Source organism: Tasmannia lanceolata, unplaced genomic scaffold (assembly GCF_043159265.1).
Source record: "Tasmannia lanceolata isolate RefF3 unplaced genomic scaffold, GAP_Taslan_0.1 ptg000004l, whole genome shotgun sequence".
Classification (NCBI taxonomy): domain Eukaryota; kingdom Viridiplantae; phylum Streptophyta; class Magnoliopsida; order Canellales; family Winteraceae; genus Tasmannia; species Tasmannia lanceolata.
Genome location: NW_027518681.1, coordinates 5874674 through 5898545, shown reverse-complemented (window position 1 = coordinate 5898545; position 23872 = coordinate 5874674). Strand labels below are relative to the sequence as shown.

The window sequence follows — 23872 nt, the reverse complement described above, 5'->3', positions numbered from 1 at the left end:
AGCAACGATTTGAGTCATTTTCAAGGTGTTTTACCTCTTAGTCCCTACAGTAAAAAGAGTCATTTTCCAATTGTCTGATCTATTGGACAATCATGCCTCTTCAATTTGTGGAGATTTTTGTAATTTTTTTTTGAATGGTAGATTTTTGTATTGTTTTACTATGTTTTTAAAAGAAATCCCAAGTTTCTTTTAATCAATAATTAGTTATTTTTAAGAGCAAAAATCCAATTTATTATCTACTTAGTTAACCATTGCAAGTCTGCTGATCTGGAATTATGCTTGGATTTATTGGCAACCATGCTTTTTTTCTCTCTCTCTCTCTCTTCTTTGTGTGTATTGGTAATGACACTCCCCACCACTGCTCTACGAGGTTGACAACCAAACACAGCTGTACCCCTATTCTACGAGGTAAGTTCCAGGTAAATCCAATGCTTGGATCCTCCGTGTTGACTACTTGGAACACTGATCTACAAGGTAAATACTTGCAACCAAACAGAGCTATTTTTAATTACCTACTGTCTGCACCTTAGTGCTTGAAGGAATGAGATTATTCTGATAACCAAAGGATCTGTATAAACATCGTAGTTTAGGTTGGTTTCAAGAAAAAGGATAAAACTGCAAAACGAAATTTGCCTCATAATACCAAACCAGCTAGAATGGCTAATCACTTCGGTCCCTCCTTTCCTTTTTTTGTTTGAATGGTTCTATACTTTCCCATCTTCAACCTGTTTTTTAAGCTAACATTCGTCACAATCCTATATATTTGTTCAGCTCTGATCTCCAATTCTTCTGATCTTTATGTTACAATTATAAGAGAAACCAATCTCACCCAGGTCACAATTTTCATGTTGCATCTTGTCTGTAATAAAAAAATAATGCAAGTTGAATGGTAGAATGATGCCTTCAAAGAATGCAAGTCCATGGAAACATAAAAACTGTCTGAATAGCAGAGAAAGAATAGCACACGAAAAACAGAGGTGTGTCCACTGAATTTATAAATACATGTACCAAATGTATATGAATCATCCCATGCGCACGAGTCTTCAACTGTCTGAGCAACATGCTGTCAATCTTCCCGTCGTCTCGTTCAAATCATGTAAATAGAGGGAACCAACATGGCCTAACAATGCCAAGAAAACATACAGAGACTGCGTCAACATGATAGTTCTTACAAATACATATTCACATACAAATAAAAGTATGTATTTATTTCTTTCTAATACATAAGAAATAGAAACAGGTATGGCAAAAGCTTAATCAAAAGTATTAGGAACTAGTGTCCTACATACATAATTACATATCACTATACACTTCACAGTCACAAATATCTCCGATATTTTCAACGATTTTTAATAAAACGACAAAAATCTAAAAAATTTCCTGTATTTTGAATCCTCGAGATATCATCATCTTTTATATCTACTGCAAAAATATTGCGATAAATTCACGATATTATTTATTGTCTCAATTTCTATACTTTTATAAATTTTAAATATTTAAAACTTCCAGTTTTCCCGATATAAACCTAAAATAAGAAGAAGAAAAAATTAAAATATCCCCAGATAAGCCCTTCCTGAAAAATGACCGAGACAAATGTCTGTGACTATGGAACTTCAAGGTGGGCAACATAAATTCAGCTCATTTATACACATGGGAAACCTTTACCGCATTCAAGGCAGAGATGAAAATTGAGAATGTCATCAATCAGAAAATGCAGGGAAGAAAGTATGGAAGGAATGCTAAGAGCCTCTTTGGAGTTTGAATACGGCCAAAACTATCCCATATTTACTAATAAGATAATTAGAAGTTGATCTTATTTGTATACAGGACATTAAGAGTTAAGACCACTTCGAAAGAGATTATTGAAGACAGATATAGAACCATTTCACACCATTCGTTGCTTATATCAATATACCCATATAAGACTAAGTGTATAAGATTATATGCAAAAAAAAATTTGTGGCATCAAAAGAGGCCCCAAAGAATTAGAGGCAAAAATGTTGAAGGACTGCAGGAAAACCCAATACAGAGTTGAAGGTTTATAGGAAAACCCAATGCATGCCAATGCTCTTACCCTGTGGTACATGACAATTTGGTACTGCTAAAACATAGAAACACCCGACCAAGAGCTATCTAAGGCTTTGGTATATCTTTAACTAAAGCTTAAGCCTAAAAGGATGAAATAATAGTAATGCTGTAGATGTCATTTCCTTATCTACCATGGTACCCTATATGAGAAAGCAATGGCTTAAACAACCTCTTCAGCATAAACAGCCAGTAGGCTTATGGGCAATGAGAAAAGATTGTCAAGGCAGAGGAGGGGGCACTCAAGGAGAAAAAAATAAAAACCAATGTATCAAATCATTAATAACAAAAATTGAAAATCAGTGTATCAAATCATTAATACATATTTAACACATTGATTACACATATGCACTATTATATAAGAGAAAACATGAGAAAACGGTTTCTACACACGTGTAGATAAGTTATCTACACACTAAGCTTAAAATACAGTGGAGGGCATATTGTTTGGGTGATCCGAACCATTCATTTGATTGGCCCTCACATAGATAGGGTGTCCATAAAAAAATCAGCTCCATCGGATCATCCCAACCCTACGATTTGTGGAGGTAAAATGGACGTGTATAAACCTTCACAAATCTGTCCATTTTTTGCCTCCACGGTTCGAAGGGTTAGGATGATCCTATGGAGCTGATTTTTTGTGGACACCCTATCTATGTGAGGGCCAATCAAATGAATGGTTTGGATCACCCAAACAATGTGGGCCTCCACTGTATTTTAAGCTAGTGTGTAGAAACCGTTTTCTCATTATATAAACTGATTCATAATTTGACAAGATGACCAGTTCAGTTAAGTACTCCCATGGTTCAAATCTAGTGTCTTATGAGAAAATGGGGAAGATGGGAGCAGTGTTACCGGGAGCACGGTAAGGGTCCTATGGGATGTCAATCCTCAAGTGTCTGACAATGGCTACTATTAGAAATCTAGACACATGAATACTTCCACACACAACCAAACAAATTAAAAAAAAGAGAGGAATAGTTAAGAAATCAAAAGAAAGTATCAAAACATTCCAAGCAAAGTCAAATGAACAACTGGTATAAATCATTGAAAAAAGAATAAATAAATAAATAACTAAGAGGACTAATTACGAAATCAAAGGAAAGTATCAATACACATTCCACGCAAAGTCAGCCGACCCACTGGTAAAAACAATTAAAAAAACAATGAAAATTATTCAAGAAATCATAACCTGCATGAACCTCATGCAAGGAACATTAACTTCTCCCAAAGAAACTTTTGATGGCATCTTTGGATCAATTTTTTTTTTGTATGGCATCTTTGGATCATTCTTTCATATTTTTTGTGGAGTGTGGTGTTGTTCCTGGGGAGTGTCTAAGTTGTCTTATGTATGTGTCACCCATTGTTAGCAAAATAAACCCCCTCCAAAGAAAGAAAGGTGTCTAATCTAAAATGTCCTACTTAATTTAGCCAATAACATAAACGAATTAAGTTGAAAGAGCTAGTTAAATGCCAAGAAGCAAATGGACCTCTCAAATACAGCACTGAAAAGCAGGAATCGAAGCTTAAGTAAAAAATGCTAAGGTTGATCAATAGATTTGCCCTCATATTTTTTTCCAAACACAATTTTCATTTTTTTCCCCAGAAAAAGAATATTATCATTTTTTACTTTCCCCTCATTTTCTCTTTGAGACATGGGTTGTGTGACCATTCGTTGCTATTTTTTACTCAAATAGAGCACCAAAAAAAACATGAATCGAACCTTGAGTCAATACGGATTCGTTTATAATTAGACGTAGCCAGTTCATAGGAAAAATAAAAATAATAAAAAGGTTTACTTCTTAAAAAATGAAGTGAATTGATATTGCAATCAGATACATCAGGAGTTTTTGAGAACCATTTGAATCAAGTAGTAATTCAAATGGTTCTAAACAACACACAAATTTTCGTTACATAAATGGGACGATTGATGTTCCCATGTATTCTTCAAGCCCCTTCTTCAAAAGAAAGAGAACAAACCAACTATCCGGCCTCGGATGAAGAATCATACCCAAAGGCAATCAAATAAAAAACGATCTTCTTTTGGCATGCTATACTATTTTGCATCGGTACAAAGCAAAATGGGTCCAGTGGTAGAATTCTAACTTTGTGTCGGGACCTACGGGCCTAGGGACAGTCTCAGGTAGACATTTTCTATGGGGCTTAGGCCACTCAAACATGTATGGTGGAATTATCAAAGATATTATCTTCTTTAACCATGTCTGTACTCACTATAGGATCGGTAAATAGAGAGATGTGAATGAACGAGATATCCAGCAACAATAAGGAAAATGATTGAATTGGGGAACTCCTGGGCAATTCAAATCCTAGATCTTCGAACTGATATATATATATATATATATATATATATATATATATATATATATATATATATACACACACACACACACTAGTAAAAAACCCCGTGCGATGCACGGGCCGACAAAGAACTGTACGTACCACGTCATAGGTTGATCCAAACCGTCCATGTGATGGAACACAACATAAATAGGTTGTGCCCCAAAAATCATTTCCATAGGCTGATCCTAGCCCTCCAATCTATAGAGGTTTCCATAATTCCTCTTAAATCGGATGGTTAAGATCACCCTATAGATTTTTTATTAAAAAACCATAAAGGAGGGGGGTAAGATTGAAATTATGTGGCTTTAATGGGTGCCTTTGTTAAAAAGCATAAAGGAGGGGGTAGGATTGAAAATATGTGAGTTGAATGGGTGCATTTGTTAAAAAAAGTCAAAAAAAGTGATGTGTAATTCTCATAGAATTTTCAAAAAATTCAAAAAAATCTCTTCTTTTCTCTTCTGCTATATATATATATATATATATATATATATATATATATATATATATATATATATATATATACAGAGAGAGAGAGAGAGAGAGAGAGAGAGAGATCCAAATTCCAGTTGAAATGTGATTCATTCGGATCAACATGAGGGTCCAACCCATAGTTGCCAGGGTGGGAAACAGTTCCGGAAGCGAAACGGGAAAAGAAAACGGGAAATGCAAGAAAAAAAATAGAGGGGAAGCGAGAAATGGGAAAACAATAAAAAGTTCGTATGAGAAACATCTTAGGAAACACATTATAAACGTTTCAGAAATGATAGAGAAACGTAATGAAAACGCATGTGAAAAACAAGGAAAACATGAAATAAATGGTTCTTTAGATTTAAATTTTGTTAAGTTCAAATTTCTATTTGAATATTTCTTACTTTTAGTTTTTATTACAGTATACGCTGTCGTTTTCCTTTTTAATATCTATTCCAAAACTTTTGTGTGTGTGTTTTATTTAAATGATTTCCGTAAGTTTCGCACATATTTCCCACACATTTCACCTACGTTTTCTATAGGTTTTTCATATGTTTCTCACGTGTTTCGTATAAGTTTCTTATCTGTTTCTCATGCATTTCGGAAACGAGTTTCCCACATTTCTGAAATGTCTTTTAGGGGAAACAAGTTTCCCACTCGCCCAAGGAGTTTCTGGCTACTATGGTCCAACCACATTGCATTGACAGAATCCATGCTGTATATTTGAAACAAGATGACCTCCTTCGTTCTCTCATGGTACAATCCTCTTCTTGCTGAGCCCCCTTTCAACTCGGCCAATGAGACAAAATGTAGGACTAGTGCCAATAGTTCATCACGGAAGAAAGGATTAACCGAGCCGGATGGGACCAAGCTGCTTTTCAAAGAGGATCTTCTCCCATCTAGAGGAGATATTAGTTTATTCAGTATCGGGCTATGCATGGCGGTCATATCTAAGGGACCCAACAATTCCTAATGTTAATCATGGGATCCTCTTTAATTTGACTTGATTCATGCAAAGGTAGATCAAAAGATTTTCCCTCATTTGTTTTTTCAAACACCATTTTCATTGTTTATATTTTTTGCCTCATTTGGCGTTAGTTGCAAATTAAAAAAAAGCATGCATCATTCATGCAATACTTACATCAAGGAAGGAGAGGACAAAGGAGGAGTTCGAGAGAATCGAACCAGTTTTAACCAGTCAAAAGCTGTGCATGTGCTTGAGGGCATTACTTACATCGATGAGGGAGACGACTATAATGAGGACAAAATCGATGACTTACTATTTTTTTATAATTGATATTTGTCATGTTTGAGACTTTGAGAATTAACATGATCTTGTGTCTTAGTATGTTTAAGAATATTATCCAATATGGATGGGTTTGGATGAGAAATAGTTATGTGACAAGTTTGTTAGCAAATAATTCGTATTATGAAATTGAATAACTAATCATGGAGGTTTCTATTTAAATTAAAATTTTGGGATAAAAATGAATAATTGGCTATTTTATTTAATTTTTTTGGGAAAATTACATTTACACCCCCTCTAGTTTCTGACACATCCACTTCCACCCCTATAGTTTAAAACGTGACAAATACACCCCTGTAGTTTCAATTTGTTTAAGGTAGGCCCCCTCAGCTGAAGGTTCGTCAATAGATTGAAGGGTTAGGATGATCCGATGGAGCTGATTTTTTGGGCACACCCTATCTATGTCAGGGCCCATCAAATGAACGCTTTGGATCATCCAAACAATGTGGGTCCACATTATTTGGATGATTTTTTGGTAGTGTTTGGATTCAGGTATGGGCCCACATTATTTGGATGATCCAATTCATTTGATGGGTCCTGACATAGATAGGGTGTGCCCAAAAAATCAGCTCCATCGGATCATCCTCACCCTTCAATCTATGGACGAACCTTCAGCTGAGGGGGCAAACCTTAAACAAATTGAAACTACAGGGGTGTATTTGTCACGTTTTAAACTATAGGGGTGGAAGTGGATAAGTAAGAAACTAGAGTGGGTGTAAATGTAATTTTCCCTTCTTTTTTTTAATGATATAATTGGCTATTTTATTATTCTCTGATTTATGATTTTTTATATTTAATACACACAAATGTATAATCTAAATGATTCTTATGATTTACAATACAATTTACAATCAGATACGATTCAACCCCTAGTCCGATTTATGACCGGATTTCAATTTTCATAACATTGGCCAGATCTGTCTTCTAATTTGAACCATGTAGTAATTGGTCAATGTCTCGTTTTCTTTTTCTTTTGTCGTGTGTTTTTCATTTCTTTATATTTATCTTTCTTTTACATTTTTTTGAGTGATTTATCATTCTTTCACCATTGATATATGATATTCCTTGATCAAAATCCATGATCGTACACTTGTGCTTATTTATTTCTTTTTTTCCCCTATTTGTTTCCATTCTCAGTTTTTTTATAGGGGATTGATAGTCACACGCCCTTCTTTCAATAACCCCACAACTTCAAAAGTCGTCTAGCGCCTACTTTAAAGCTAAACTTTGACAGCAGTTCAAGAGCGACATCCAGCCAATTGGGATAGGTAGTGTTACGAAATTCGAAAGGAAGGGTAGTGGAAGACTTTCCCAACTCAATTGGGATAAGGAACTCAATCGAAGTAGAAATCGGTCCGACATGCGGCCAATTTTGGATAATGAATTCAATCTTATGGGTTCATTTTGGATTGAAAGAGATAATCAAACATTATTTGGTGGGCATCTCAAGTGAGTTTTGGTCATATGCATCATGAAACTTTACTTTTGGAGATTGTAGACTTACTACAGAGGGAGTTTTTCCCATGCTCAGACAAATTCCTTGCAGTACTAATGCCATGGCAGATTCATTTGCCTGTGAGGAAGTTGAGAAAGAGGTGTGTATTATTGGGGACACATTGCCTTTGTTATACTGTTTGCTGCTTTTGTATTGATATCCCTTCCATCGAGTTCTAAGTTTTCCTAGGCTGTTAGACTACTCACCCTCTTGCTATATTATATTGGGAGTTTCTTCCATAATATTTTTTAGTTACTGCTCAACATCTATCTATCTATCTATAATATGAGATTTTATATGGTGCCCAACTGGCCACCACACTGGCAGGGTATCCACCCTCGATATTTGATCCAAAAGCAGCCCACGTTTTCAACTTTTTAAGGGGCTGCTGTAGGAACAAATATCGAGGGCAGATGCCCTGCCCTTGTTTGTGGCCGGTCGGGCAACATATAATTTCTCTTATAATATATACTAAGGATGTTTCTTTCCGGTGTCATTCGTCTTTTTTCCAAGAATAGATTTTTTTGAAAAAGTTTTTCTCTTACAAAATCATTCGCTGGTTTGCCTCTTTACAAAATTGGCAAATCGAATTTAACGCTATCAATATAGTTTTGCCTTCAGAATAGATCTTCCCGCTATAATTTACGATTTATGTATTAAATGAGGATAACCGAGATACCCTACTAATTCGGATTTGAATTTGCCGTAATTACTGGATATAGGTCAATAATAAATGATATTAATAGATTTCTTTCTAATCAGAAATCTTCAATTCCACATTCAATAGATTTCTCCATTAAAGATGATTCCATTATTCCCTATCATTTGTGGACACGGACACGAGCGTCGCTTGTCGACATTGACACGGAGTGTCGGGACACGCCGAACTCCCAAAATTTAGAAACGGGGACACGCCTAAAATAGTAAGTGCATATAATCATTATTTGTGAACACGGATTCGTGTGCCGAGTTTCGACACGGATATGAGGTATCTAACATGGCAACCCCTAAACATCTAGAAATGTTGTCACACTCATACACATGCATACATGTAAAGTTACTGATACTTCTAGCAGTACACTTAAAAGTGTCTAAAGGAGTGTCGACACGGGTGGACACGGGTGTCGTGTCGAACACGAATAAATTCAAAGTGTCAGCCAAATCGTAAAGTATTCCTAAAAATGAGGACTATCAAAACGGTTCATTACCTACTAATTCCGCCCATAGAAATCTGATTGGTAGCTATTAAATGGGTGTTGATGGTAATTGAAAGATTCTCCTACTAATATGGTTTTTATTTACCATTACTAACTCGCCACCTAGGAATTCACTTACTATAACTGTTTTCCCCCTAACTTCCATTTTAATTCAGTTTTCACCAAATAAATTCGTTTTGCCGCTCACATTCAATTTATCCCTATTAATTCAGTTGTGAGGGAGATTTGGTTTTGATTTAAACCCTATCAATCCGGCTTTGACACTGACGTAACCTTCTCAAATTAAGAGTCCTGGGGGAGGGAAAATCAAATATTTATTTCCTTGCATCTCTCTCTCTAAACTTGAGACTAGCCAGTTTAGTCTACTGACCTCTTCAGTTTGCACGCAGTGGAGAAATCCAAACATCACCAAAGAAGACGCCACACCAAAAGAAGAAGGTAATCTTTTTTTTTGCTCTCTTTCGTCTGTCCTTTCTTCCTCTCCTGCACTCACCGCTACCGTTTCTCTCTCAAAGGTACCCTTTCCGTTCTATTTTTTTATGGTATGATTCATCACAAGACCTCAATGACAAGGGTCCATTCCAATTTAGCAACAGGCTCAAGCCCATTGCAGTTCATTTTTTGCTTTGAGAAATGCAAAGCCTTGCAGTGTTTCTAAGTCACCATGGCCATTTAACACATGGCACATGTGTATGGCATGCAATTAGATCATTGATGAGATCCACTGCAAATAGATGATTCTAATACTTGATTTAGAGGGTTCCTTCTTCGAGTTTGGCCTGCAATCTCAATGTTTTAGTAAGCTTTTGTTTTGGTTTACTCGCACAATGTTTCTATCATTCTTAGTGTGCCCACCATTTTGCAGCTCATGTGTTTGATGGAGGCCCGCCGTTTTACACCCATGCTTTTATTTTGGTTTACTTTTATCACAAAATTTTTCGATCGTACTTGGTGTGCCCACCACTTTGCAGCTCATGTTTTGATGGAGACCCACTGTTTTACACCCATGCATAGCATGGGGTGGAATACTAGTAATATATACTAAACATGTTTCTTTCCATTGCCATTCGCTTTTGTTCCAAGAAAAATTTTTATTGGAAAACTTTTTCCTTATCCCTCATGTTTTCTTTTGATAGGGTGGGGCCCAATATTTTATACCCAAGCATAGCATGGATGGGGGCCACCATTTTTCACTTGATCAAGTGCATGGCTTTAAATTTCAGATTTCTGCTGGGAGCCTGGGACTGAAATTTAAAACCGAAACCAAAATTATAAGATTTTCACCAAAATTTCCTCCAAACCGACATTGCCACCGAAATTTCCACAAAAATTTTGTTTTCTAAGGCCGAAACCGAAACCGAATTTCAATCCTTGATTGAGTGGGTCCACCTACCAAAACCCATGAATATGGTGGGGCCCACTATTTTACACCTCAAGTCAATCAAAAACTCATCTGACTTGTCTACGTTGATGAAAAGTTGACCGCAACAATCATTGACTTGTTCTCAACAACCCTTTTTACCTAGGCCATGTTCCCGTCGTTCTAATAATAGGTAAGAGTTTGGAGATAGGAAAGCTAGACAGACAAGCAGACAATTGACATCATAACTGGCCTGATAAGGTCTCTAGAGCACTAGAATACTGTAAATTACATTAAATTAATCAAAACATAAATATTTGTAAAAAAAAATATGCCAAAAATTATTAAAACTAAAAGGAGGTACGAATCTATAGAGGAAACACAAAAAATGATTGGTTTCTAGGACAATGTCAGCAAAAGAGTTGAACCCAAAGCTGCGCTACAAGCGTTAGGGCTTCACAACTTCAATGAGGTTATGATTTCAACCAAATTTTCATACATAGTTAATGACCCATTTTCATTAAGTTGAAACGAGTAACTTCATACTTTAGTTGCTTGGAATCCAGAATTCTCATTGCCACTCCATGACCTTATTAGAAGTAAAAACAAGGCAATAATATGAAATTCACGGGAAATTATATTACAAGAGAAGACTTCATGCTGTACTGATAAAAATTTTTTTTTTTTTGATGACATAGGGTATCCCCACCCCATTTTAGGGCAGGACTAATCCCATGGCACACTGTACTGATAATTACCAAATAAAATCATACCAAACAACAATCACACATAGAAACAGACCTTTGAACAAAGAAATGAATATCCAAACACTAAAATAAGACAACAACTCCAACCTAATTTGTATAAAAATTAACTGACCTCAGATGACCTTGAAAAACACGCAAAGAAGACAATGGAAATTACAAATCAGGCAACATGATCAGGGTACGGCCTTAATTGTCCATCGGGCCCTCTTTGATTCTGCTTAGCATCAGTAGTTCCATTGTTGCCGCCAAAAGCAGAAGACCCATCTTCGAACTTCCCACCTTCAGCCCGTTGCGGCGTTGTACCAGGCGTACCACCATAACCACCAACAACTGGCATCTGCACATCAACACCACCCTGACTCCATTTCCCATTGGCAGCCCCCATGACTCCGCGATAAGCACCACCATTGAAGCCCACAAATCCACCTACTCCACCATTGACATAAGGATACATGGCAGCATTACCATAAGGCACTGGGCTTTGTCTGGCACTTACTATCCCCAACCCATTCCAAGGACTCCTTGGCCCATAACCATAAGCTCCCATAGGGTACACTCCACCGTAACTGCCCCCTCCAAAAGGGTATCCTCCCACATTCCCACGCCCAGGCATAGGTGGAGGCGCATAAGCATGATAAACCCCATAGCTAGGGCTATAAGCCGGATAAAAACCACCTCCGTAATTACCAAAAACAGACCCTCTTCCACCACCCATCCTCACACTATATTCATTATTGTTACCGTTGTTATTGCTATTGTTTCCATCTTTGGGGACAGCCTTTTTTACCTCAACAAGTTTATCATTCAACTCATGGAAACTCTTCTGAATTACATTCTCCACTGATTCCTCTGAATCAAAAGTGATGAACCCAAACCCCCTAGGCCTATGGGTTGCATTGTCATACATCACAACAACATCAGTGATCCTACCAAACTTCTCAAAGTAGTTCTTGAACTCCTCCTCAGTTAGGCTAGCAGATAAACCCCCAACAAAAATCTTCTTAGTTCTGAACTGGTTATTACTAATGTTACTACTACTATTCCTACTAGACCCCTTACTTTGTTGTTGGTTATGATGGTGTTGGTTGTGTTGGTTGTTGTGTCCACCTCTTGGTACAGCTTTTTTCACTTCTACCTATAGAAATATAATCAAAGAAAACAAAAACCAAACAACCCACAAAAGAAAAACATTTAAAAGGACTGAAAAAAATTGTTTAATGGGGAAATAAAGAGTAGTTTAGAGATACTAACCGTTCTTCCTAGTATGACATGCTTTTCTTGGAGGGCCTTGTCAGCAGCAGATTGATCTGAGAATAAGACAAACCCAAAACCCCTAGCACTCCCAGTGTTTCTATCTCTCATGATCACTGAATCAACAACCTCTCCATAGTTACTAAAATGATCTTTGAGGGTTTCCTCACTTGTTTCCCATGAAATACCCCCAACAAACAGTTTTCCCTGATCAGAATCCATGAACTAAAAAGAAAAGGGAACAAAACCCAACTAGAAGAAAAACCCAGAAAGGAAAGTAATGGTGGTTCTTGGGAGAAACAAGAAGAAAACAAAACAAAACCCTAAAACCCAACAATAAGAAGCAAAGCCCAGAAAGGACAACGAACTAGAAGAAGTGGGTTTTGTTTGTTTTTAGTTTTCTTGAGAGGGGGGAAGAGATGAATGGGTTATGATTGAGTCAGGGTTTTGATTTCAATGTCTCTCAGCCCTTGATCTCTTTATACTAAACCTGATTTAAAAGGGGTTCTTATGTTTAGATATAGTAGGTCTACTACAGTCAGAAACTAGGTTTTGGCACTTTTGGACTGAACTAGTCTCTTGGGCCCTTGGGAGATTTTTGGGGTTGTGTTTAAAAGAAATGGGGTTTGTTTGCATTTTAGTTAGGTCTCCTAGTTAAATAGGTTTAGGGTTTCCTAGGTCTCCCTACTTGGAATAGGATTAGGGTTTCCTATTTGGGACATTTCTTTGTTGGCTTGGGAGTTTGGGATAGATTAGGGTTTTTTTTTTTTTTTTTTAAATTTATTTTATTTTTTATTAGGGTTTTTAGGGTTTTAGAACTTTGAGTAGAGAAATCATAAATGGGAAGATCAGTATCCACTAAGGTGTCGGTGTCCTTTTCACAGCTCACATATGGGTTGGATTTGGACTCTACTCTAGAGTTTCATTTCACTAGGTCTTTAAAATATTCAAGTGGGCCCCACAATGCTTCATTTTGCAACACATTGATCCATGGATTGAAAAAGTCTTTTGATCGAACGGTTCTCATCCTTTTTATCAATGTGATCTTTCACATAGTGGCCCACTCAAGATTTCAATCGTGCGGTGGAGATTACGGTGAATAACAGTTTGGGGTGGGTTACTTATATTAAAATACTTATTTCCCAGTCAACGTCAACCATTATTTTGACCATAGAAGTCGTATGTAGTACGACTAGGTGGCCGATACGTTACTATTCTTAAAACATTAAAATATTAGTTTAGAAACCATCTCTTTATAATCTCTTTATTGAAACTTCCGATAAGTTAGTGGGCCGATTTCTGATATATCGGGATTTATGTATGGCTCATAAATCAATATGTATTTTTCTTTGGGAGGAAAATTTGGGGGGGATGAGCTTCCATTTCAGCCAATAAACTCTTATGGTAGAGTAAATAACTAAATTTGAAAATAAGTTATATTTAGAAACCAAAATAAAATAAAATAACAAAACTTAACCAAATTCAAGATTTAGCAATCCATCTCAAGTTTGGGGTGTTGATTTTCCAAGAAAAAAAAAAGAGATGAAAGAGAGGATTTCAAAAACGGATCCCTGCTTGTCCCTTCTCTTTTGTTATGAAGAAAAAGAAAAGAAAAATTATTAGCTTTCCTCTCATTCTCTCTAGGAACCAAAAAGAAAAATAAATAAGAATAAAACTAGCCATTTCTCAATATTCATGCTTAATTATTTGGGGACATGATAAATGCACCCCTTTTCATCACTTGGGACACCCAGCTACAGTGTATCTATGACTGCAAAGGGAGCTGATGTACTTCACATCTGAAGGACTGAAGTGAAGGAATGAAGTGACCTGATTGCCACGTACCATGTAGCTGGGTGTCCCAAGTGATGAAAAGGGGATATCACTAAGGCACTAAAGAGCATTGAACCGGCAATAATGATATCTCCCAACATACCAAAACTGGCTGTAACTCCACCGGTTGTAGGAGATGTAAGGATTGATACATAGAATAACTTTTTATTTGATTGATAATTAAATGAAGCGGAAGATTTTTTGCCGGGTGGAATTGAGTACATTCACTTGCAACTTCAATCATCATGATGATGGGCTCGGAATCCTTCCGATGAGAGGCTTGTTTGAAAGATGGGTTGGGATATGATTGAGTGGTTGGATGGGTTGGGCTATGATTGAGCGGTTGGAGAATGGGCTGGCTAAAATAGAAAATCCCATTCGAGCGACATTTTATCTCTAAATTTGTTTACTTGATTAATATATATTTTAAAAATTCACTTGATTTAATTGTGATTGTTGCACGTAATATTCCATCCTATTGTCGTATTATCTACCTAAAAACTCATTCTACACATTTATATTTATATATTTCAAATTTTTATCACCTAAATATTAGAATTTTTGTTGGATGATTCAATTGATTAAGCTCTAATATATTGGATTTATTGTATACACACACACATATCAACTTCATTCTAATAAAATGTGGGTCCTACCTTTGATTGATCTGAACCATTCATTCGATAGCCCTTGCTTTGAATCTTCTGTAGATCAGGTTTTAACCACTTCACCCGTATCTCCACTTGGAGACCCCCGATTTATCATGGGAAAAAAAAAAACTTCCAAAAAAAATAATGTTTAATAATAGGGATTTGTTAGGCAATTTCGCAGAAAGCCATTTCGGAGCTCACTTTTGCAAGAGAGAACTGCCAACTGAGATGGATTTTTCGTGGAATTGCATAGCAAATCCCTAAACAATATGCATTTTTTGTTGTTGGATGTGAATATTGCTTATTTGTAGTTTTTTTTTTTTTTTTTTTTTTTTAAACCTTCTATATTTAGCTAAACAATTACATAATATTGACCGTAAGGATTGGGACATAGGAGCTCCAAAGCATGGCATATCAAATGGATGGTTCAAACCCACTACGCTGTAGTGGGGTGCCTCATAGTATTAACATGAGGTCATTCCCTTCTTCAAGGCTCATACATTTTGTTGCTGAAATAAGCAATGGAATGTTTGTCCTGCATGAGTACTGCTCCAATGGCGATACTAGATGCGTCTGTCTCCAAAATAAAACCTTTTGAAAAGTCAGGTAAAGCAAGAACAGGTACTTGTGTCGTCATGAGAGAACAAATCTGCTAAAAAGTAAGCTTGTATGTTTTTCTCTCCTGCAAAAGTATGGTTTCTGGGAAATTGGCTAGCAAATCCAGGGAAATGATATATATTCGTCCCCTTTTCTTACAACACTACAGACGGCAAATATATCACTTCCCTATAATTAATTCGTGAAGAGTTTTTGGCATTACTAGTTTGGAGCCCACCATCAAAAGTGCTCACCCACGCCTTGGGTGAGTGGTTGAGTGTGACAATGAGTTGGGATTGGATTGCTAAGGTAGCTATCCTTGTCTCCTTTTTGGTATGCCCTTTGCTTTCTATTTTAGAAAGTCGGACTATATTATAGGAAAAACCCAATTTAAAGTAGGGAAAAATACAATTACACCTCCTCAACTTTCTGACATTTTCAACTCTGACCTGACTTTTAAAAGTCAGCAACTACACCACCTGAGGTTTCAATTTGTATAAAGTAGACCCCCTCAGTTGACGGTCAGTCCACAGATTAAAGGGTTAGGATGATCATATGGAGCTGATTTTTTGGGCACACCCTATCTATGTCAGGGCTCATCAAATGAACGCTTTGGATCATCCAAACAATGTGGGCCCACTGTACTTTTGGTAGTGTTTGGATTTGGGTATGGGGTTTCAAGGAGGGTATGAGGTCTTCATTAGCATTGATAGTGTTTCCAAAGAGGGGGGGTCTACCTTATACAAATTGAAACCTCAAGGGGTGTAGTTGGTGACTTTTAAAAGTTAGGGATATAGTTGAAAATGTCAGAAAGTTGATGGGGTGTATCTGTATTTTTCCCTCTAAAGTAAAGTATTTTCTCACTGATTTTTAGGAATTTCTCATGCTATCTCCACTCGTGCCCTCTTAAACCTCTCCCCCGTCCTCCTCGTCAGCTTCTCTTCTATAATGTGGCGGATATTATTGTACAGAATAATTTTTCATGGTTGCCAAACCTGCACTTAGGGCACATTTCGCTACCATGATTTTTTTTCATGATAAATAGGGTCTCCAAATGGAGATGAGGGTGAAGTGGCTAAAAATCACGAAACAAAATACAGGAAACTAGTATCTCTGTAATAGATTGTGGTAAAAAAATTAGGAAACAAAAAACTCTAGTCAAAATCTGATCGACTGCCTGATTTTTTACCACTTCTCATCACCAGAGACACTAGTTTCCTGTATTTTGTTTCCTGACTTTTAACCACTTCACCTGAATCTCCACTTGGAGACCCCTGATTTATCATGGGAAAAAAAATAATTCATGGTATATTGAATTTTTTTCATGATAAATCCGTGTCTCGGTGAGAGAAGAGTAAAGCTGGTGAAGTAGCTAAAAATGGGGAAAGAAAATCAGGAATAGTATCTCCAAAAGTGAGGAGCGGCTAAAAAATCAAAGAAACCAAAAAACTGTACTCAAAATATGTTCGAGACTTTTTCCTGATTTTCTAGCCACTTCTCACCTAGCTCAACTCTGCGCTCTCAAATCTCTATACTTCTTCCACTGCCCTACTCCTCTCTCTCACCACTCGGAGACACCGATTTATCATGAAAAAAAATTCCTGACTACCGGACATGGCCTTAGTATTTGGAAAATGATGTGAGGAAGCACGATAGCCACTCCTTGCATGGCTACACCACACAAGTGATCGGACCCACATGCAGAGCGTGTAGGGAGTTGCCATCCTAGCCTTGGTGGTGTACTCTTGGGCGTCCTCTTAGCACCGATAATATTAAAGTTGTAGGCTCCATTCAATTGCTATGTTAAAGGGAGAAAGGTGCACCAATGTTGAAATGTCGTTGAAGATTTAGATGTAATTATTACCTTTGCTGAACTAAGGAGTCTAGTTGTTCTCTAGGACCCCAAAATTACTAAGAGGGGCCCATTCTCGTCCTTGGCATTGTAGTCTATTGAAGGTTTTATTTTAGTTAAGAAACTTCTCCTTAAGGCCATGTTTGGCAGCCACGAAAGTTTTTTCCATGGACTAGTTTATGAAGGGGTTGGAGAGGGACAAGAGGAAGAGAAAAGGAATGGGCATGAACGGGGAGGGTGAGAACTGAGTAGTGGTCAGGAAAAAGATAAAACTCTACTCAAAATAGAGTTCTTTCTTTTCCTTAGTTTTCAGCCACTTCGCACCGTCTCCTCACTCATGCCCTCTCAAATCTCTCTCTCTCTCTCTCTCTCTCTCTCTCGCTCTCAACTACTCTCTTGACACTTGATAAGCTAATATTTCAAGAAAAAAAAAATCGTGGTTGCCAAACATGGATGTCGTATGTGTAGAATTGCTTTCTATTGTGCACTAGAGCTTCATAATCGCGTGTATACATACACGAAAATGAGAATGGCAAACAAAGGGATGGATGAAAAAATGAGATTAAAATGAGGCTGCGACGCTAATTGTTGAGAAAATCCACTAGGTAAAACAATCAGATCACGCACAAATTCAACGGAAAAGAAAAGTAAAAAATCAAGCACAAGATGAACACCAAGATTTTACGTGGTTCGGCAAAGCCTACGGGCGAGAAACACGATCTTCCACTACGAGAAATGCAATATACAAGGATTACATTGGATTTAAAACCAAACCCAAAATCCGCATCCCTTTCCTTGCTTTTCAAACCCAAGATCGTACACAAGAGAACTCCGAGAAAACCCGAAAGAAAACCCAAGAGGAACCCAAGAAGAAACCTAAGAAAAAACCCTTCCTTCTTCTTCTCTCTTTTTTTCTCTTTCTCCCTTAGGGTAGCTGTCACACCCCCAAGCCTCTCGCTCGTCCTCTCTTGCTATCCCTCCACACTACAAGAGAAACCCTTCTCTCATATGTTTTTCCAAAAACCCAAAATAGCTTACTTTTCTATATTTGGCCTTTGCCTTCAACGACATCCACTTACCATTTTTGCCTTTTGCCTTCCCACCGACCATGGTGGGAAATAAGGCAACTTTCCCAACAATCTCCACCTTTGGCTTATTTCCCAGCCACCTAAAGATTTTCCGTTGATGTCGTCACTGTTAAAGATAGCATGTTGCAACTGGCAATGTTAACTTACTAATACTTTGCAAGAAGAAAACTCCTCAATGCAATACTTGAGCATGGGAGATATATATATATATATATATATATATATATATATATAGGTGTCTGTGTACACAGCTTTTAGGCAATATGCCAAGAAAAGGAAAAATGCTAACTGGTAATATTACAAGGTTGGCAACTATCCTAGTTGGTAATATAACAATACTAATTGATATACACAATATTAGTGACATGCCTAAGGGAGAGATTTTCCATATTGGATTGCCATATGGGGAGTCTCAGTGATGTTGTCCTTCCTTTGTTGGGTATTGCCAGCTGCAACATGCTATCTTTAACCTTCCCCCGCAAACTGAACGGCATAAATTGGAGCGTCAGTTTGGTCCGTAAAAAAAGAAATTGCTTAGAACCAAGAGGCTTGGTGAGTATGTCAGCAATCTGCTCAGAGCTTAGCAAAAAGCGCATATGTAGAAGGCGTTTAGCCACTCGTTCACGAACAAAATGAAAATCAATTTAATATGTTTGGTTCGTGCATGAAAGACGGGGTTGGCGGTGAGATAAATGGCGCCGATATTGTCACACCAAAGAAGAGGTGCGCGAGGTAAGGAAATCCCCAATTCAGACAGAAGAGACTGAAGCCACGCAAGTTCAGCAACAGTGTTGGCAAGGCCTTTGTATTCTGATTCAGTACTGGATCGTGCAACCGTAGCCTGCTTTTTAGAACTCCAAGAAAGACGGGGTTGGCGGTGAGATAAATGGCGCCGATATTGTCACGCCAAAGAAGAGGTGCGCGAGGTAAGGAAATCCCCAATTCAGACAGAAGAGACTGAAGCCACACAAGTTCAGCAACAGTGTTGGCAAGGCCTTTGTATTCTGATTCAGTACTAGATCGTGCAACTGTAGCCTGCTTTTTAGAACTCCAAGAAATAAGGTTTGGACCGAGAAATACACAGAACCTGCCAGTGGATCTCCTATCATCAGTACAGCCCGCCCAATCGGCATCCGAGTAGGCACTCAGGGTCAGCGAGGAAGGGCGCCGAAGGTGAAGACCAAGGGGAATAGTTCCCTTGAGATACCGTAAGATTCGTTTAACGGCTGCCCAATGATCAGACGTTGGCCGATGGAGAAATTGGCAAACTTTGTTGACGGCGAAAGAAATGTCTGGTCTTGTAAGCGATAAGTACTGCAAGGCTCCAACGGTGCTACGGTATTCACGAGCATCTGAGAGGGCAGTGCCAATGAAGCGAGAGAGGCTGAGAGATGATGCCATAGGAGTGGAGCAAGGCTTGGCCCCATCCATCTTTGTGCGAATAAGAAGGTCGATAATATACTTACGTTGGGAAAGTATTAAACCAACGACAGTTGGAGTGACCTCAATACCAAGGAAAAATCGGGGCGGTCCAAGGTCCTTGATAGAAAATTCTTGGTGAAGCTGTATGACCAAGTAAGAGATGGCGTTCCCCTTGTTGCCGGTGAGAATAATGTCATCGACGTAGACTAAAAGGAGCATAATTACACCCTGACGACGAGAAATAAAGAGTGAGGTGTCGGAACGTGAACCGACAAAGCCATGCTGGTAGAGAAAGTTGTTGAGACGGGTGAACCAGGCACGAGGAGCCTGCTTGAGGCCGTAGATCGCCTTCCGAAGTCGACAAACATGCAAAGGATGACAAGCATCTTTGAAACCAGGAGGTTGGGCCATGTACACTTCCTCAAAGAGAGACCATGGAGGAATGCATTGTGAACATCCAATTGACGAAGGGGCCATCCATAGGTAAGCGCAAGGGAAAAGATAATGCATATAGTTGTTGGTTTGACCACTGGGCTCAACGTCTCATCATAGTCAATCCCTGCTTGTTGATGAAAGCCCTTTGCTACAAGTCGAGCCTTATAGCGTTCAATAGACCCGTCAGCCTTCCGTTTGATCCTATACACCCATTTGCATCCAACGATATTTTTCAAAGGATTTGGTGGTACAAGTTCCCAAGTACCATTGCGGAGCAAAGCATTAAACTCGGCGGCCATGGCAGCACGCCATGATGGGGATTTGGAAGCTTGTGTGAAGCACGTGGGTTCTATTTCAAGATCTGAGGTGGCCACGAGTGCAAGAGGGTGCCGAGTAGCACAAAGAGCCTTAGGTCGACGAGTGCCATCCATCGACCGAGTGATCATATGGTGAGTGTGTGTAGCAGTCGGTTGGGAAGGTGGGACACCAGGAAGAGCACCGAGGTCAACAACTGGTTCAGTAGGATTAATGGAAGCCGAAGGTTGAGGATTGACTGCAGGGGCAATAGAGGACGGAGAAGAGGGTGACAGATTTGGGACTACAGAAGTGGATGAGGACAAAGGGAGGGATGACTCAGAAGGAACCCAGGGAACCGAAAGGGGTAAGGAGGTGACCGAAGGTGGGGTGTTAGTTGGTGTATGATTGTTGGCAAAAGGAGAGTCATTTTCATCAAAAATAACATGCCGAGCAGTATAAATGCGACCCGTAGGAAGATGAAGACATTGATACCCATGGTGTTTAGCACTATAGCCAATAAAGACACATTTGGATGTGCGAAATTGAAGCTTGTGTTTATTATATGGACGAAGGCAGGGGTAACAAGCACACCCAAAAACCTTAAGAAACTTGTAATCAGGTTTACGACCAAATAAGCATTCTAGAGGGCTTTTATTATTAGTTACCGCGGATGGTATACGATTAATGAGATAGGTGGCTGTTTCAAAGGCATCCGCCCAATAGGAAAGGGGAACAGAGGAATGCGCAAGCAACGCTAAACCGGTGTCAACGATATGGCGATGCTTGCGTTCAGCCGAGCCATTTTGTTGGTGAGTGTAAGGACAAGAGACTCGATGACCAATTCCCGCTGAACGAAGAAGAGGTTCGAGTTTCTGGTACTCACCCCCACCATCGGTCTGAAGGGACTTAATTTTACAACACAAGAGATTTTCAACATGGGTTTTAAAGTGTGTAAACGCATGAATAACATCAGACTTACTAACTAAAGGGTAGATCCATGTAAATTTACTAAAGTCATCAACAAAGTGAAGATAATAATGAAAACCAGAGTGAGAACTAAGAGGAGCCAGGCCCCAAACATTAGAAAAGACAAGATCCAAAAGTTTAGATGATCGCGTTGGTGAAGATGCAAGAGGTAGGCGATGACTCTTCCCAAGCTAACATGACGGGCAGAAACTAACGGGACCATGTTGCTGAACTGGAAGATAAGACTGACGAATGATATTATGGACGACACGAGAAGATGGGTGGCCAAGGCGTCTGTGCCAGAGATCCAAGGAGACACGTTCGCCAAGTAGAGAGTAGCCACTGGCTTTATTCAAAGACTGGAGTGGTGGAAGGCAATAGAAACCTCTCTTAGTCGTGCCTTGGAGGAGGACGATCCCCGTTGATCGATCCTTAATAATACACATGTCAGGATGGAATTCAAAAAATACGTCATTATCACAACATAACTGACGAAGAGAAAGAAGATTTTTGGAGACACAAGGAACATGTAAGATATTTGATAACTGAAGATTTTTGGTCGGAGTATGTAAGAAAGAAGAACTGACATGAGAGATAGACAAACCTTGGCCGTTTCCAACACGGATCCGATCGGAGCCGTGATACTCAGACGGAGAGCGAAGGTTGGAGAGTTCAGAGGTTATGTGATTGGTGGATCCACTATCAGCATACCAAGCGGGGTCGAAGGTAGATAATTGACTGGCATACAGTGCTGCAAATGGGTGTTGCGGTTCAGGTGGAGCGCACGGAACAACGTTTGTGAAGCGATAGCAGGTTGGGGCTTCATGACCAGGACGACCACATAACTGGCATATAACACGACCTGTTGCAGGTCGTGGAGGGGATCTATCACGATTGTATGATGGACGGCCACGACCCCTACCACGAAATTTGTGTTGCTTATTATTGCGCTTGTATTGTGAGGTCGATGGCGATGAGCCCTTATAGGCAACGTGAGCTTCGGGTGGAGTCGTGTCGGCAAGAGAGAGGGACTGCATTTCCAGTCGGACATCATGACTATACAGTAAGCCATGAAGATCATCAATAGGGATAAGATCTGAACGACTGAGAATATTGGTGACAAGGTTCTCATAATCTGGTCATAGGCCGGCAAGAATGCTCATAGCCAAATCAGACTCAAGAATCGGATGGCCAGATGAGGCAAGTTGATCAACTAGCATCTTAGCATGTTGAAGGTAGTCAGTCATGGACTTTGGTCCTTTCCGCAGATTCGTCAGTTGATGACGAAGGTTCATCACTCGAGCTCTAGATGGAGAAGCAAACATCTTCTCAAGGGCATTCCATACTGCACGAGAAGTGTCAAGACCAACGACATGTGCAAGGGGCCCAGTGGAGAGCGAGGAGATGAGCCAGGTCAGAATGAGCTGATCGTGTCGGTGCCATACCTGGAAGGAGGGATTCACGATTGGTGGATCCTCGGGTGTCGTACGCGGTAGATACATAGGAGGTGGTACTGCCTCACCCGAGATGAAGCCAAAGAGATCGTGGGCACGGAGCAATGGAAGGAACTGTGATCTCCATAATAGATAATTTGGTCCATCGAGTTTGATGGAAAGAGCATGGTGGACATTGCCAAACGATTGAAGAGAAGAGGAAGACGAGAAGTTGTTCACTGCGTCAGGTGTGGGTGAAGTTACCGTGGAAGACAAATCAGCCATTGAGTGCAGTAGTAGTTTGTAGGAGAAGGTCTGGTTCTTGGAGATGAAATCAACGAGGCAATGCAAGCGAGGATCGACGGAGGTCGCAAAGTTTCAGTAAGAAGAAGAAAAAAAAAACTCAAACCGTAAGCTCTAATACCATGTTAACTTACTGATACTTTGCAAGAAGAAAACTCCTCAATGCAATACTTGAGCATGGGAGATATATATTTATAGGTGTCTGTGTACACAGCTTTTAGGCAATATGCCAAGAAAAGGAAAAATGCTAACTGGTAATATTACAATGTTGGCAACTATCCTAGTTGGTAATATAACAATACTAATTGATATACACAATATTAGTGACATGCCTAAGGGAGACATTTTCCATATTGGATTGCCATATGGGGAGTCTCACGTGATGTTGTCCTTCCTTTGTTGGATATTGCCAGCTGCAACATGCTATCTTTAACAGTCGCCGGTATGTTATCGTCACAAACCACCATTGGCCTTCTAAAGTACCAGCTACACACCCTCGAATCACCTTGGTTCTGACTCCTCCCGATTCGATCAATACGGCAAATGCACTTGTGTAGCTGCCAACTCGTTGACTCACCTAGTCAACCTTGGAGAGAGATCTCGATCCATCCTCCCCAACGTAGGTACCGTCACCTTCCCAACATCATCTGCAACCTGGAAACCTGTCTCTGCACCAATTGCGAAAG

At 39.1% G+C, this 23872-nt stretch overlaps 1 protein-coding gene across 1 annotated transcript; it reads right to left on the bottom strand.

Moving 5' to 3' along the window:
- Nucleotides 1-887: 887 nt before the first annotated feature.
- LOC143876129 (RNA-binding protein 1-like) lies at nucleotides 888-12948 on the bottom strand. The gene is made up of 3 exons (XM_077377782.1): nucleotides 12311-12948; nucleotides 11172-12194; nucleotides 888-1120 (listed from the first exon to the last, which is right to left on the bottom strand). Exons 1-2 carry the CDS (start codon nucleotides 12530-12532, stop codon nucleotides 11220-11222), a joined length of 1197 nt encoding a protein of 398 aa, XP_077233897.1. The 5' UTR covers nucleotides 12533-12948; the 3' UTR covers nucleotides 888-1120; nucleotides 11172-11219.
- Nucleotides 12949-23872: the final 10924 nt, after the last annotated feature.

Bases quoted from the DNA above. Each gene is read 5' to 3' on its own strand.
- LOC143876129 (XM_077377782.1), bottom strand. From the start codon at position 12,532: ATGGATTCTGATCAGGGAAAACTGTTTGTTGGGGGTATTTCATGGGAA. The intron at 12,195-12,310 runs GTTAGTATCTCT...ATATTTCTATAG, and splicing joins ATGTCATACTAGGAAGAACG to GTAGAAGTGAAAAAAGCTGT.